General features: G+C 40.7%; 1 protein-coding gene across 1 annotated transcript in view; it reads right to left on the bottom strand.

Annotated features, from left to right (window-relative positions):
- Window positions 1-17,920, bottom strand: part of SLC38A1 (solute carrier family 38 member 1) — a 65,083-nt gene that overhangs the window by 23,360 nt on the left and 23,803 nt on the right. The window contains exons 4-5 of the mRNA XM_059185569.1: window positions 12,269-12,344; window positions 11,870-11,985 (exon numbers count right to left, since the gene is read on the bottom strand). Coding sequence (XP_059041552.1) covers window positions 11,870-11,985; window positions 12,269-12,344 — 192 coding nt within the window. The remainder of the gene's footprint in view (window positions 1-11,869; window positions 11,986-12,268; window positions 12,345-17,920) is intronic.

Raw genomic sequence — 17,920 nt, 5'->3', positions numbered from 1 at the left:
TTTCTTCTACCCTTTCCCTTTCTCCAACCTTTCTTCCTGTGCCCCCCCTCCACTTTTTTCTTCATCTCTTATCTCCACTAACTCTCTCTGCCCCTCCATCTCCTCCCAGTCAACTAACTCCTCCAAAGGGAAATACCTAGATGAAGGAAGTAAAGATCTAAAATCACTGCTACAGAGAGCAGAGCACTAGCTGGGGATGAAGGGAGAGCTGGGCAGCATGGAGAACCCAAGCGAAGATGCTGAATGTAGTTACCCATCTGTGTAGTTAAGAAGCTCAGATTCGGGGGGTTTCCAGCTAGTGTGACAGAAAGCTAGCGGGGAAGGGAATTTTAGGGTGTGGGAAAGAGAGGGGTTTTCAAGTGAAAGGCCATGACATCTGCACTGGACAGGGAAGGAAGTGTACTTCTCCCTGAGGTTCTCCGAGGCTGTTGGTGACATTGGAGGACAGGCATGGGAGTACCCCAGGGAGGAGCCTGGAAATGGGGAGGAGGTGCTGTGGTCACAAGTAGAATGTCTGAGGGTGACTGCAGAGGCAGATGGTGTAGCACAGTTCCTGGCCCAGGAAAGCCATGCTAGCGGGAGGCTAAGTGGAAAAAAAAAAAAGGCAACACAGAGGAAGAATCCTCTATTTAATGAGAGCCCAAATGGAAGGGGATGTGCCTGAAAGTGAGAAGAGAGGGACCAAGTGTTCTGAGTTCCTGATCCATGTGAAAATTTGAAATATTTTGGAAAATTCAAACCTGTCTTTAATATACAAATCCATTTCCTAGAACTTTAATAGGAATTCAATATAATTAATAAAACAATCACTACCAATAAATTTAAGGTATTTTCAGTACGTCAGGCCCACACTAAGCACTTTAAAATATTTCATTTATGAGTAGTACTATTACTATTTTACAGATAAGGAAATTGAAGTTAAGAGAGGTTAAGTATTTTGTCTAAGGTCGCAGAGCTAGCATTAGAGCCCTGAAAGTCTGATTCCAAAGTCGTTACCCACCCATGCTATATTGTCTGCCAAAGTCAAATGTCCAAATGACAGTGTAAAAAGTAAAACCTAAGCAGAAGACAAACGACTTAGAATGCAATACATTACAGGCCTAACAGAGCCCGCTGTTAACAGTGAGATCTGGGGTGATTTCTTTATACTTAATTTATTTTATGTATTTTCAAAATGGTCTTTAATGATTATCTCACTTACAATAATAGTATTAAAATGAAAAATGTAAAAAACCTCTTAAATGATAGTAGTATTATTCCAATTCTTCCTTTTGGGGAGGGAGGGGAAGAGTTGCATTTGTTTAAACCCCAAGGTCATTAATATAGTCCCAATTTCACTTAAGGAGCTCACAAAATACTTTTAAAAAAGGAGCAGAAACATATAATTATTCAGTCCCAAAGTGTACTTCCTAGTCACTACACTGTGATTAAATTTCAACATTCTGAGGGTCAGAGGACCAGCATACCAGGATCTGGTGGCATGCAATTATTTGTAATATTTACAAATTAGAGAGTGAAAGAAATGGTTTTTAAATGCTGAGCTGGGAACGGGCTGGGATCAATATTCGTACAATTTCTTCCATTTCTTTCCTTGTAGATAAATCTACATTTCTTGGTGCAAAGCTGCTCTTAAACTAGCCTCACTGCTGGTTAGATATTTCGTCTTGTCTAATTTCTAATGAAAGAAATATGCCTCACTGATGACCAAATCAAGAAAGATCTAGTATGATCCTACAGAGAATGAAGTACTTAAAAGATGTATGCAGACAGAACTAGAATTTTATCAACTTAGTTGATACTTCATGAAGTTAAACAGTTAGGAGGAGGGTTGAGTTTAAAAGAGGAAGTTGTACTGGTAAGAAAGAAAGCCATGTGCCACTACCACTTCCTGTTTTTGCTTAGAGTCGTTGGTAGAGGTCTGTGGGTTCTGCGGGCGCTCCATTTATAACTCTTGACATGTCCCCCTTCCTCCTCTTCCACTCCACAAGAATAAGTAGCTTCCTTTTTCCTCAAACCTAGATCCTTACCTTTGAAAATGATGCCCTTTATTACACTCTTAAGATGTAACTCCTGAGTGACAGAAAAATTCCACGTAACCATTAAATAAAGAAGTGTGCTGTTCTCGGTGGGTATTTTGGACTTCCAGGCTAAGGGGAACAACAGAGCTGAGGCTTCATTCATACTTTCCTCCTCTGTTTCCATGGTAACAATGCACATTGAAGGAGCGATGGAAGAGTTAAGAGGACTACACCATGGGCTTGTTGCCCTCTTTCCCCTCATCCCACACCAATCACAGTGTCATCCTAGCAAGTGCCTTAGCCTCTGTGACTCTTAGCTTCTTTACCTATAAAATAAGGATGATAAATAGGGTTGTTATAGGTCCCATGGCACACGTATACTTTATAACATCTTTTTTTTTTTTTTTAACTCTCAAAGAAAAAAAAAAAGCTATTCGCAGCTAGCAAGCCAGACAAAAAGAAGCTACAGGTGGTTTTGGTCAGTACGCTGTAGTTGGCAAACCTCTAATGTAGTTGCAGATGGTTGAAACATGGGCCCGATGTGAAGTGTAGCCATTGAACAAAGCACAGCTAACTGGCCCACACAAGGGCAGTCTTCCACTCTACTAAACCAGCTACCACTCTGTGAGTAGTGAAGGTTCAAGCTAACCTTGAAAATCCAAATTTCTGGGCTGTCTGGACCTACTGTGCTGATACACACCTCGCTTACTGCAACCCAGGAAAGATTCACGCATCACGGAGGTCTTAATACTGGGAAAACCTCAGACAGCAGAGTTAAGTTGCCTCTCGCAACCTGAGAAAAACACTGTGCTCCAAATGGGGGCCATGCTGTTGTCCTTGGGTAGCACCGGGGTACCGGGACAGGATGCGACTCAGGCTACAGAGGACTCAGCCAACTCCGGGTGCATGCTCTCGCGCATGCGCGCAGTACACACACCCGCGCACCTCTGGGGCCACGAGAATTGCCTTCTTGGAACCCCTTATCAGACACATCTTAGATGACTCACCAACTAAGCATAACTGCCCAACTCTTAAAAACAATGGGTGGGACTCATCTCCTACGCTTGCCAACCCTCTTCATTTACAAAATAAGCACTCATTTTTAGCACAACACTAACCACTCTCCTATTTCCCGGATTTCTGAAAAGCTTCTTAATCCAGCGAATTTCAATAGAGTTCAATGGCACTGCCACTGCCCTTTTTACATGTATCTCAAATGTTGGCAAGGCTGAATGTGCCATTTCTCCTCTTCCAGTATTATTATTCCCAAACAAGAGAATCTGATGCCAATGATTTTTGCTGCCAGCTGAAGGACAACAGTTTTCTCTTCAGATCATTTCTAAGGAACAGTGACTATAACTCAAAGAATTTTAAAAACAAGTAACTGATTGACAAGAGGGAAGAGGATTGGGACTATACTCATGGACCTCCTCCTAGGATCACCGGAAGAGTAGGGTTTCCCTATTGACTTCCTCTTTAATCGCCTGGTTTTTAAGATCACAAGATCCAGTTGGTCTTTCCGCTGGAGCAGGCGAAGAACTGCCTGCTAAGGAGTGCACAGAGAGAGATGACTTAACATTTACGAGGAATAAGTTGATAAATATCACACAGACCATCTCTGTTACTGCTAAGAGCAAAATTATCATCTTGGTGGGCGTGATTCAAACTTTCTGGAATACATATGAAGTAACGAAGCAGTGACAATTCAGGATCATGCAGAGTACATATTTGTGAAGGAACACTGCGGTCTCACTCCAATTTAGTAGAATTTGCTAAAAAAGATAGGAGACTTCAGAGCTATGCTGAGACAGTTATTTAAGAATACAAACCTCCTGATGTCGTGAGAAGCCCCCTCCCCCACCTTTTTTTGGTGACAGGCTAATAATGATCAAATACCTACAAGATAAGAACAGGACTTAGGGCAATGTGTTGATGGACCTATGGTTCTAATTCCATTTCTGTCTGTCCCTTATGTAGGCTCAACTGTAAAACACTGAATTTAAAGAGAGAAGTCCCCTGCTAGTCTGATCTTGATTTACAAAGATCTTTATATTCTAGATTGACCCTTACTGGCATGGCCATTTACTGGTTTGTTTGTAAACACTGTAATTATAGGTAATACAATATTGCATCTTTTTAGTGGTCCACAGAAGTAAATATTAAGAAAAAGAGAGACAGAATTCACCTATAATTGAAGCAGACAATTTACCACAAATTGAAGGTAATTGCTGTACACTGAAAATGACAATTATGTTCTTTTTTGCAAATAGCAATTTAACAACAAATGCCCTTTTAGCAATGTAATACTAACCTCTTACAGGATTTAACAGGCTCTGAACTATTTAGAATGTTCAGATGAAAGAGGCATTCCCAGGAAAGTAACCAAGTAACCACTTGGGGGAGAGTCCTGTGCTAACCTGGTGATTATCATTACATCTCCACAGCCCACTGAAAATTTGAGGGTGAGCTAAACCTTTCAGTTGGTATCTGCCCTTCAATAAGTTTGCACCAATTATGAGGGCCATTGTTTTGCCCTAAAGGCTTGTTTTGGTTTTGCAAAATCTAATTCTCAAGTATTCATTCATTCATGTCAATGAAACTTTATTGAGAATCACATATATGCAAGCAACTGTTCTAGATCTTGTTGGGGCCGACAGGGTTGGGGGGTCGGGAGTGAGGCGTTAGAAGTGGTGGCGGGAGGTGATTTGAACAAGGAAGAATTAGACATTAATCCTGCCCTTGTAGGGCTCAGAGTTCAATCGGAAAGGTAAAGGAGGATCAGGGTTCTGGAGGTGGCATCTGACGGGGCCTCACAGGCCTGTCAGGATTCAGAAGCACGGAAGTGCGTGGGAATAAGGAAGGGGAAAGGCCAGGGTAATAAGGATGGTGCAGGTGACCTTTTCAGAAAAGAAGGATGTGGTGTGGCTGAAATGGAGGCTCTCTGAAGGCAGATGGGGTTGAAAATACAGTGTGGAGTAGGTGGCACAGCATGAACTGCTTATTCTCCCTCTATGGGTCTTAAATATCAATACTGAAAATCTGCTTTTCCTCAGTTTTCTGTAGGTAAGAAGCGGGGGGAGCCTTATTGCATTGGTTTTAAATTCCTTAAGTAAACAGGCTTCTTTTCATTAGTTTCTTCCCCTAACAACACCTGGTAGGAAGACAATACAGAGTGGAAGCTTTGCACCCCCACTCCGCCCCAGCCCCTGTGCCACTCTCCAGAAGCAACCCTTGTCAACAGCTCACTCGTGCACCCTCCGAAATAGTCTGCGGGGCGTAAGCACACACACACTCTCCTCTCTTGCTCGCTTCCACCTAACGGTCAGGCTTTTTCAAACAATAATATTCTTGTGACATGTTTCCATACAAGTACATATAATTCGGTTTCCGCTTTCATATAGTTGTCTAATATTTTATTTTATGGAACTACTCTGAGTATTGAACCAATTTGCTAATAATGGGCTTGGTATTATCTGACTTCGTCAGTACTTGGTTTTTAATTCTTAACATTTAGTTAAATATTTGGAAGGAATTAAGGTCAAGGGCTCACGAAGACAAGGGACGTTCTTAAATAGCACTCGAGGCCAAGTTGGGGATAGATATGACACATATGAAGCAGTTCAGAAGGTATGTTAGTTTCATGATATACTTTAAGCATGTGTTTTATGGGCTATTACCAGGAACCTGACCACCCCTGATCTACAATGTGGTGCACTTGATATTACAAAACTATTTCCATTAAAATAAGGGTGAAGGTTCTTGGTGAAACAGTAGTAACATAATCCAGAAATATTGAAGATTATACAAGATGATTTTTAAAGCTGAAATATTAACTTGCTGGTATCTATTGATAAGAATAGAATTTCTCTGATGATGTACATTAATAATGCAGATTTGGTTTCTGATGAAGATATCACAAAAAGACAGTATAGTGTTTTATGGTTCTAGAGTTAGAAAAGCCTGGACGGAACCTTGGCTCCCCAACTTGGTAAGTTGTTATTAAGCCTTAGTTACCTCATCTGTGAAATGGAGCTAATACTTACTTCATAGTGTTGATGGAGATTAAATGAGATAAAATAGCATATGTAATTACTGTTCAATAGATGTTAACCATTATTTATGACTACCTAATTAATAATTCCACAAACAGGTACTATATAGTGCTAGTATGTACAAAGCATTACTGGTACTCTGTTCATTTTTCTCTCTCATGCACACACACTCTCTCACACATACTTTCTCACATACATACTCTATTCTCCCTCTGTCACATGTACACACATACACACAATCATAGCAGTCCTATAGGGTTGGCACTAATTAATAAATGTCTTCTTGCATGCCACTTTTCAAAGTGTGTCTTTAGCTATATTATATTTTTATCTTCACAACCAAGTGACATAGAAAATGACAAACGGGACTCAAAAACTACAAAAACTTAAAAAAAGAGCCTCTGGATTTGTAATCAACCAAAATAAAATTTGAAATTATATTGTTTCACAATTATCATTTCAAACAGATGGTTTATAAACTCAGCGTTTATAATAAATGATCATATCTTTCGAGGTCTCAGAAGTATCATCAATTACATTCTCCTTTTTCACAGTTTTACACTTAAGGGTTACATTATTAAAATAATAATATTAAAATGCCAGGAAGTTATGAAAAAATATAAAATCTATACAGTTTAATAAACCTCTCATTTACTTACTACTATGAAGAAATGATATGTTCTAAAGATATTCATTTTCTATAAAATGTATGCTTTTAATAGATATCTTTAGAAATGTAACTTTACTGTTTTGGGCTAGGGTGGGAGAGATGGTAAAGTGAGATAAAAAATAAAACAAACCCCACCATTCTTCCATGCCAAGATTTACTTTGTTTTCCTTTTCTTTTCTTTCCTTGGGATGGGGAGGGGAAGAAGGAGAAGGGGACGGAGACTCTTAAGCAGGCTCACACCCCCTGCGGAACCCTGTTCCAGGTTCAATCTCATGACCCTGATATTGTGACCTAAGCCGAGATCAGGAGTTAGATGCTTAACCCACTGAGCCACCCAGGCACCCTGCCAGTATTTACTTTTGATACCACTTTGGCCATGAAGGAGTTACAGAGGAGCTATGTTAAAAAAAAGAGTGATAGAAGAGAGAGTTATAGTGGAAGAGTTTTCAGGGTACAGCCCCATTTTGCCCCCAAAAGAGAACATATACCGTCAGAACAATTGTAAGCTGAAGATTCCCCATTCCCATACTTTCTGTTCCTCAGCTGGAATACAGGGCTTCAGAATTCAGGAAAACACAAAACCTAACTAACTGCATTCTTCCAATGGGGCAGAGTTCACTTAATCCAACCGAATCAGTTGTGTGTTAAATAGGGATGACAGCCATTATGGTTAGGTCAAAAAAAACGAGCCCCAAACTCATCCAAGAAAAAGAATTCACTCCCGCAAGTTTTCAGATGACCCCTGTGATGAGCTCCGCACCCAGCCTCAGGGAGACTCGGAGGAGCCTTCCCAGCTGCTTTTCTAAAGAAGCTTGGACAGGCTTGGACTCTTTTTCCGTGTTGGCTAATATGAGTCTGGAACAGGGCCCTGTACCAGATGAAATACCTTGATCCTGCCAACTGCTTCTTGGCTTTGAGCAGCTGTAGGAGCAGCTGGTTTTACGACACACAGAGTGAGTCCTTGTTCTAAGGTAGGAGAGCGCTGCATTTTGTGAAGAGCCTATAAGTTCGGGTCTTTATACAGCCACCTTCACAAGCTTTCACCTGATGATTCGGTGTGCGGTGCTTGCTATTCACACATCTTGCAAGTAACCAAATGATTCATAAGAGTTTTATGCAGGGCAGTCTTCCTACAACTGTGTCGAGTTTATCCAATTCTTTGCTTCAGTCAGAAACTGAAGAGTCATGAGACAAGAGATCAATTATCCCTGAATCCCTGTAATTAAAAATCAACTGAATTGTAGGAATGGCAGATTGAATATAAGAAATTACTCTTGCTCCCTCCTAAGAAAACTAGAGGAGACAATTAGCACAAAATTTCAGAACTGGAAAGTAGACAAAGCTGAACCTTCAACTGGCAGTGGAGAAAGCCAAGACTCATCCAATTTTCACCACAGAATTCCCAAAAGGCCCCGGTGGCATTACTGCAAGTAGGCAACAGTGGAAAGGATGAGCTAAAATAAAGGGGATCCTCAAGAAATAACTAGGTTCCCCAGACCAGGCACCTATTCTGTGAAGCTGAGGGGTTGCTCCTCTCCTATCTGGCAAAGGACATATATCTGAAGAGACATTCTCTGTAAATTATAAAATTCGGGTCTCTGGGTGAGGGACCCAGCACAACTTGGGTTTGGGGGGTGTAGGTACTGCCAGGAAAACTGGGATTGGGTGAACACATGCAACTGAGATATCCACCCCCAAACTGTGACCCCAGCTTCCCAAAAAGATGGCGGCAATGCTGAGACCCTCCTGGCAGGTAACTGGAAGATGCTGAGTGATCCCAGCAGCCAAAGAGTAACCAACACTGCTGGTTCCCCAAGTAAAAGGCTGGTGACAACACCTTAAGCGAAACTATTCCCAACAAGCCCCACTCATGTGTGGCAGGCGTAAATTGGCTTTGTTTTCCCCATCCCTTACTTTCGAATATAACAAAGAAGGACCACCTGACATTTCAGGAAAGATCCTAAAATGAAAGATCAAGTTCAAAGCAAACAAACAAAAAATCAACTTGTGCCAGAGGGATCCAGTAAGTGGAGTTTAGACTGTTGGAGACTCTATAGGACAAACGGCCCAGTTTCTTCATCACATAGATTGGCATAGGAGAAAAGAAGAGAGAAATGGGGGAACCTACAGCTTTAAAGAGATTAAAACACGTGTCAGCCAACTGCACTGTATGGACCTTATTTGAGTACTGATTTGGAAAATCCAGTTGTTGTTTTGTTAAAGGAGATAAACAGGCAATTCAAATATTGTTTGGATATTTGATGATATTAAGGAACTGTTGATAATTTTTTAAGTGTGACATGTTATGGTTATGTTTTAATAGCGCTTATATTTTAATGAGAAATACACTGAAATATTTATGGGTGAAATGATATTAGAGCTGGGACTTGCTTCCGGACAATCCAGGTGAGGGGGATGATTAAACAAGTAAGGCCATCGGATGAAGGGAAAATGGGAATCTTTGATACTCTTCTTCCCACTTTATGCTTGAAATTTCCCAGAACAGAGAAAAACTATCACTAGAATCCTTAGTGAAAACACTGAAATCATAAAACAAAATAATATAAGAAGGGAACATTCCAAGAATTTTTAAAAGCTCCTGTAAAAAAAAAATAATAATAATGATAACAGAAATAAAGGATTCAGTAAAGAGCTGAGGGAAATTCAGGACATGTCCCAGAAACTACTGTGAAAAATTATAGAAATGAAAATAAAGAATAAAACTGGGAGGACAAGTCCAGAAGTTCCAGAATCTGGGGAGCAGTTCCAGAAACAGAGAAAAGGTAAAAAGAGGAAGGAATTCATTGACACAATAATGTGTATGAAAATATCCCCAAACTGAAGACTATTACCTTTTAAAAGAAAAGGAGGTATCGGCAGCCTGACACAGTGGATGATTAGGGCCATGTCAAGACACATCACTATAAAACTGAAGAACATGCGGGACAAAGAGATTCAACAAATTTCCAGAAACAAAACAGAACAAAAACCCAAAACCCTGGCTATATAAAAGAAATCAGGAATCAGGAGGATATGGGACTTCACAACAGAAGAACCTAGAGAGCGATGAAGCAATACCTTCAAAATTCTGAAGGAAAATTATTGCCAATAAAGAGTTCTTTATCCAGCCAAACTGCCAACCCAGGATGCAGGTAAGATAAAAACATTTTGCAGACATGAAGCCCTCGGAAAAAGTTATTTCTGTTCATCCTTTCTCAGCAACAAAAGCAAGGAAGTCAATCCAGAAAAAGGAAGAAATGGAATACGGGAGAAATAGGGGATCTAGGAGAGAAGAGAGGGGAAGGGGATTCCCAGAGAAGGGGGTTCCCAGAATGGTGACAAAGAGAGAATTCAAAATAAAAGTCTGTTCCCTCTGCCTCAGTTCCCTTACCTGTGAAGGCAGGAACTAACACTAGTACCTATCTCAGAGACTTGCAAGGATTCAGCATAAAGGCTTAGAATAGTACCTGGTACAAAGTAAGAGCCACAAGAGTTACTGTGGTTACCATCATCAAAGAATTGACTCTTCAACTACTTAACATAGAACTAACTAATACTGTGATAATAAACATAAATACATCAGTGTAAAGCACATTTCCGAACCGAACATTTTTCCAGCTTAAGAATAACTGAAAATAGTCACAGAATCATCGGTTTTCAGAGGTTGGCACAGTTCTGAGATTTTTCTAGTATAGTTGCCTTATTTTACAGAGTAGGCAACGGCAGCTCAGAGTGGCTAAGTAACTTGCTTAAGACTACAGAGCCATTCAGAAGAGGAATTGGGACTACCAGTCGGTGTCTCCAGTCACTGCTCTGAAAGTCACAAGTGCAGCGACCCTGTGGTATCCTCAGAGGGTCAGAGTTCCACACATTCCAAAAAAGTCACCATAGAAATATTGTGTCCAATGCCATCCTTTCACCCTAAAACCCGGCACCTGGCTCAAGATATACGTAAACAGAAAGACCACACAAAATGATCCACCAGCACAATAGAGAGAAGAGGCTGCCGTTGGGTTTACAGAGTTGGGTGGACAATAAGGAAAAAAAGTCTTGAATTCACTGTCCTAAACAGAGTTTTATTTCTTGGAAAGACCTGTCTAGTGCATTTACACGTAAGAGGAAGAATGTTAATCCCTAGTGCGACTGACCAAAATGGCCCAGCATGGATGGACATCATTGATCCCTGGGTAATGGAATGGGCAACAGTGTACTTTCATCACAGTTTTCTTTTTTTTTTCTTCTTCTTCTTCTTCTTCTTTTCTTTTTTTTTTTTTTTTTTAACAATTTTCTAAGTCTAAAGGAATATACACAATTTGTAGGAGTACTAGCCATTCTGGTCACTGCTTCCAAGGAAATAATGCTCCCATCTCAACGATCCAGTGAGTGAGGCCAATGAGGAACATTGAGTGGAGTCTGTGGTGGGGAGAAGGCTGGAGAAGAGAATTTCCTCCTTGCCTCTTCAGGCAAAACACCGCTGATATTCCCTACAGGTTTGAGAGAGGAATCAGGTTGGGTATAAATTCTATGATCTGTTTGCTTGTTGTTCCAACTGAAAACAAGCCCTCTGTACATCTGCAGAAAGTCCCATTTAACAGTGAGAGGAAAAGTTATCTGAAAACAAAATTGCCTATTTTCTTTTAACTAACTCTCAGAGGAAAAGTACATGCTAATTTCTCATCTGTGCTTCTTGGCTATTTATTACAAACAAATTTGAGATTACCTTTGGATATAGTACATGTTCCATTGCAATCCAAATACCAAAGTGGTGAGTGGTTGGATTAGACACCTCCAAATATTTTGACCTTTTAGCTGAGATTTAAAGTGACAGAGAATCCAAAAATACCAAAAATCTTGTTTTGAAATTTTTAAATCCTTTTTATAAAGGTTCATTTTGGTGTTTTGGTGGATTAAAAAGGTTTTCTCTTTCCCCTTCCTCATAAACATAAGGTGCAACTTGGAAAATCATTCCAATAAACAATGTAAAAGTATGTACTCATAACTTTAACCGAGTTAGTAAAAATATTAAGAGTAAAACTATTTAGAAAAATTTCCAATTTCTTCTATAGATGAGCAGAAACATACAGAAAATACAGTTTTAACACGGTAAGTACAGCAATGTCAACACTCACAGAAAAAGTAGGATTCCGGTGTTTGCCAGGGCAAAGGCGAGTCCCAAAATCCCACTGCCCATAATGGCGTTGCTGAGGTTAAACACAGACATGCCCAAGGAGGTTGTTCCTGGAATCTAAACAAAGAGACAAACAAACATAAGCAAATCAGTCCCCAGGAAAGTTCATCATGCCAAAGTCTTTAGAGTGCTATTAGGAGTCGGTGTGGCAATAAAATTCAAGAAATATTTCCTTAGTGGTCTAGTTATTTTTTAAAATGGGTTTCAGCAGAAGATACACAGGATACCCTGGGGAATATACGTAGCTATACTTCTGGTATTATGCTACATGAATTAAAAACATCTGTCCCATTTTATGTGATTAAAACAAACAAGCATCCTTTAGTATAATGACACTTACATATTCATCACATTTCTTTTTTTCCAAATGGCTGTTAGTGAGACTTCTTCTACTCTCGCGGTCAGAAATAAACTTGCTGTAAAGACATGTATAATAATTTAACTTCACGATAATGATTGAAGCTTCACATTATTACTTATCAAAACATCACACATGAAAAGTTATCAGTCAGTTCCTTAAGCATTTACAGCCCGATTCAACCACCTTTCTGTTTTGTTTTGCCTTTTTTTTTTGCCAGAATTCACTGTCTCCACTTTCGTTTTACCAAATAAACTCCAAGCGCTCCAAGGGACAGATACTTTGTTTTTCTAATCCTCACTCTACTTAGTAGAAACCATTGCTAATAGCAGGTGCTCATCTACAGATGAAAGTCAACCATCATAAATCAAAAAGAATAATCTCAAATCATTTCAATACTGATGGATTAAAACACTAAATGCAATGGAAGTTAACTTTTACATAGAATTTTCTCTCACCGACAATTCGATAATGTCAAGGATACTATAAAGGGGGCATTTAAAAGAATCCTGGAAACAGGCCTCCTTCTGAGCTCACATTCCTGGCATGCAAACTTAGTAAATAAAGCATTCCCTCTCTGCTGCAAAAAAGAAAATAACTCTTTCCCCATCAGACCTTCCTTCAGCAACTGCTATCTGCAAGCCAGCAGGCCAGGTGATGAGGGAGGCACGGGGATGGGTAGTAAGTGATGCTGACACCAGGCCAACACGAGGCTATAGGAATTCAGGCTGGGAGATCATGGTGGGGGAAGGCAGAGCATGTAGTCCATGATGAGGGGCAGAGCTATAGGGCTTTAAGAAAGTGTGGCATTTAGAACTTGAGCTCAAATCCTCACTAGCTCTGAGGCACAAGGCATCCTGTCTCGGACTTCTCATCTGTGAAATGGGAGTAACACTATTTATATTATCTCGTAGCATTACTGGGAGAATTAAAGAAGAGACCACGTGTAAAGCATCGGTACAGCTCCAGGCACAGAGTAACAGCACTAAATGTTAGTCACTCCTCTGCATGGAGGAGGTGGGACCGAGGTTGGGATGGGAAAGAGTCAGAAAGGCTGCGTAAAGTAGATACAGACACAGAAGTTGGAATCCAGAAGCCTCAAAGAACCATCAAATGTATTAACGATTAATAGGAGACGGTTATGGGCTAAATTCCCAATTAAAAAAAATTCCTAAAATCTTTAAAAACAAAAAACTTCAATTAAAAAAAAAAAAAAAAGGAAGGGGGGATGTGCCTGGGTGGCTCAGTTGGTTAAGCATCTGCCTTCGGCTCCGGTCATGATCCTGGGTTCCGTCTTGGGATTGAGCCCCATGTTGGGCTCCCTGCTCAGTGGGGAGCCTGCTTTTCTCTCTCCCTCTGCTGCTCCCCCCTGCTTGTACTCTCTCTGTCAAATAAATAAATAAAATCTAAAAAAACAAAACAAAACAAAAAAAACACAAACTAAAAAAAAAAAAATTCCCATGGCACCTGCGTGGTTCAGTTGGTTGAGTGTCCAACTCTTGATCTCCTCTGCATTGACTTCCACATTGGGTGTGGAGCCTAGTTAAAAAAAAAAAATCCCAGGGTGCCTGGGTGGCTCAATCAGTTAAGCGTCTGCCTTCAGCTCAGGCCATGATCCCAGGACCCTGGGATTAAGACCCTCATTGAGCTCCTTGTAGGGCTCCCTGCTCAACGTGGAGTCTGCTGCTCCCTCTCCCTCTGCCCCTCCCCTAGCCTGCTGTGCTCTCTCTCTCTCTCAAATAAATAAATAAATCTTTAAAAGAAATCTCCACTAACAAAACAGGTGTTATTGTCAAAGAAGAGTCCACAGGTAAACCGCTGTATGGATTAGTAAGATACATTAGGGATGCTTTTCAGTCATTCCTTTGAAAATTTAATTGCCCAGTTTTGGGAAGAACTAGTCACAGTGAATTTTTCACTAATAAATGTAAAGCCACTTGAATTGGACTATTTTAAAGAAGCAGATATCTTTAAACTGTACGTTACATTTTCATATGGTGTTCTGAATGATGCTGTATTTCACAATAAGACGTTTTTAAATAAAAGATACATCTCATCAAAGTTGGTTTAATTTAGCTACCTTTTTCATCTTTCATCAAGGGGTCTGGCTTCTCACTGGCTTTACTTCTCCAAGTTCGCCTTCTTTTGCCAGGATAAGCTAAAGACAGGTGGTATACATACTCCGAACTTGCCCTGGGGCCATCACCTCATATAAGCCGCGCGATCTGCGGCTTACCCCGTCGGCATCTGCCTGTGCCTGCCACCTGTCCAGCAAGAGGGTGAAACGGAGTAGAAGGCAACCTCGGTCCCCGGAAATGCAGGAGAGACTGTGCCAGCTAAAACCACAGCAGGGAGGTCTGGCTGTGCAAAAGGGAGTAGAGATGAGGAATCCAGAAAAGGAAAAGCCTCTGATATTGGTGGGATCAGCCAGAGGGAACTTAAAGGCAGAGGCCTGAGAAATACTACTGCAGGTTCTTAGCAAGAGAATGACCTAGGGAAACCAGTATCTTTGGAGACCAACCTGGCAGTGGTATAGTGTTGCTGTTGCTATTAATGATTGGTGTGACCCTTCTTTTGCCTTTAACATTTGTTTACGATTTTATGTATTTATTTGAAAAAGAGAGAGAATGAGTGGGGAGGGGCAGAATGAGAGGGAGAAGGTCAAGCGGACTCCCCGCTGAGCACAGAGCCCAGCACAGGGTTCCATCCCAGGACACCAAATTTGGGCGCTTAACCAACTGAGTCACCCAGGTGCTCTGCCCTTATTTTAAATCTTTACACAGAATTGAGGTTTACAGATCTGGCCAAAGAGGGGCAAGGAAAAGCTGTCTTCCTTTTCGCACAGACAGCCCCCTAAAAAATGTGGGCGCTGGACTTGCCAGGATGAAAAGGACTTGAATTTAGTGTTGCTATTAAATAAAAAAAGACTGTATTTAATCAGGATAACTTTAACAGCCAACTGAAGTCCGACCACATTTTTATCCACAATGTTCCCCATTTGCCCTTCTTGTGGAGGGACTTGTTTTGCAAAAAGCATTTCCATTATTTTAAATCAAGAGAAAACGTGTTCAAAGAAACTAAACAGAACACCAATACCCTGCCTGTTAGGGCAGATCTACGTTCCCAGCCCGGCTGCGTGTTTCAGAGTCCATGGCGGAGGACTGGTGGGCAGAGAAGAATGGGACGCAGGCACTGTGACCCCGGGGGCATTTACTAGGGTCAAACATTGTACCATGGAAAGGGATAAAGAATAAAGTCTCCGCGTGATTGCCAGGGTTTTCCTGCAGAATTTCTGCAGGATGAGAATAATGAACGTGACTTGCAGAGCTGTGGTAATAAGTAACCATTAAAAAGCAAATTAAAAAACACAGTGTGTCAAATGCCTCTGTGATTCTGCCTCTTCTGGGGTGCTTTCTGCAGCCTGGCTTAATCGGTTTTCCCCTAAATCTTCACTGGCTCCCCCACGGACAAAGTTTCAAGTAGGGATCCCTTACCCTGCAATTTCAAGTACTGCTTAACTTAAGGTTGTCTCAACGTCCCAATGTTAGCTCCCACTGCTCTGCAAAATGATCTTCGTTTTGGTGAGGATGAGACAAGCCAGGCCAGGATATTCTGCGCTTCACCCCAGACCTTGACTACTACCAGCCTACTGCTGCCCAGAGCCTTTCCAGTAATGCCAAGGGTGGATGCACACATATTTTAATGTGTTATATGTATTACATACTGTTTTCTTACAGTAAAGCAAGCTAGAGAAAAGAAAATGTTATTAAGAAAGTCACGAGGGGGACACCTGGGTGGCTCAGTGGGTTAAAGCTTCTGTCTTTGGCTCAGGTCATGATCCCGGAGTCCTGGGATCAAGCCCGGCATCTAGCTCTCTGCTCAGTGGGGAGCCTGCTTCCTCCTCTCTCTCTCTCTGCCTACTTGTGATCTCTGCCAGTCAAATAAATAAATAAAATCTTAAAAAAAAAAGTCACGAGGAAGATAAAATACATTTACAGTACTGTCCTGTATTTACTTCAAAAAAAAAAAAAACAAAAAACTGGACTTGTGCAGTTCAAGGCCGTGTTGTTCAAGGACCAGCTATAGTAGGAATCCACTCCCCCTTCTCAGGAGACCCTCCATCCTGCTCTCAGCCAGGGGCATCCTGCCAGTTCAAAGCCTTCATCTTCCATGGTCTTCTTATGCTCCCGCCTTAAATGGAGTTTTCGGACTCTGACCTATTTACTATTTTTCTGCGTCACAAAGTCATTTTGCATCCTGAGTGGTTATGTGATGCCCGCACTCCCTCTTCTTCCTATATGTCCCTGCCCATGCACCCGCAACTCAGAGGACCCTATTAACTTGAATATGCATCTTCTTTTTAAGAAGTATGGAGTCGCTTAGGCTGCAAGGAAATCTAGCTCAGTAAGAATGAAGTCCTTAAAGAAAGCATCTTTATTCTCTTTATGTTGTTCCAAATTTTCCTTCTCTTAGTCTTTGTATCTCTGCTTTGCATTTCCATAAACTTTTTTTTTTTTTTAACAAATAAGACCAACGTCTTTTGTGAAAAGTCCATTCAAAATAACTAGGTTGTGCGACTTATTACAAGTTTCCATTATCTCACCATTTAAAAGGTGCAATTCCATGCTAAAAAGCATTGACCTCTGGCAAAGAAATTGAAATAAAATTTCTCTTTATTGACTAAAAAAATGGGCTGTGGGCAAGGGTGCCTTTGACATGTGGTCTTAAATTATAAAAGTGTTATTAAAAAAGAGTTTCAGGTCAGTCTGTACCTACGAAGCAGAATTCAACCAACTCTTAGGTAGCCAATTGTTCTGTGCACAAAACAAAACAAAACCTACAGTGGCTGTCGTGATGACCTTCAACAGACAAAGCCTTGGAAAGGATGTAGGCGTTACGCTGAGATAGTGTGAAAGGAGGCGAGAAATATAGAACAGTTATTTAAAACCAAAAATAAATCAACAACAACAATCCAGTTAAGGATGGGTTGTATGATAGGAGAATAATCTTCCTATTGTAATCTCTACCAATCAGGTTCTTACTAGATTACAGTGTTTCATTTGAGGATTCATAACACAAAAGACACGAGTGCTTGAACTTGAATGACCTTTGTTCATTCTTTCCCTGAAATCCTAACACTCTACTAAAAAGGAAAAGAGAATAAGAGGAAAGAAGCCGTAACAAGGAGATTGGAAAACATGAAAGAATGAAAGAAATGGAAGGCATTTGAAGAGAAGACTGATTCAGGTGGCCAACAGATATGTGAAAAGGTGCTCAACATCACTCATCGTCAGGGAAATGCAAATCTAAACCACAATCAGATACCACTTCACACCTGTCAGAATAACTAACATCAAAAACACAAGAAACAGTAAGTGCTGGTGAAGATGTAGGGGTAAAGGAACTCTTGTGCACTATTGATAGGAATGCAAACTGATGCAGCTACTCTGGAAAACAGTCTAGAGGTCCCTCAAAAAATTAAAAATAAGATTACCATATGATCCAGTAATCCTACTACTTGGTATTTACCCAAAGAGTAACGAAAACACTAATGTGAAAAGATACATGCACCCCTATGTTTATTGCAGCATTATTTGCAATGGCCAAATTACAGAAGGAGCCCAAGCGTCCATA

This window comes from Mustela lutreola, chromosome 8, assembly GCF_030435805.1.
Source record: "Mustela lutreola isolate mMusLut2 chromosome 8, mMusLut2.pri, whole genome shotgun sequence".
NCBI classification, from domain to species: domain Eukaryota; kingdom Metazoa; phylum Chordata; class Mammalia; order Carnivora; family Mustelidae; genus Mustela; species Mustela lutreola.
Note: the sequence above shows the minus strand (reverse complement) of the source record. Positions and strands in the feature narration are given on the sequence as shown.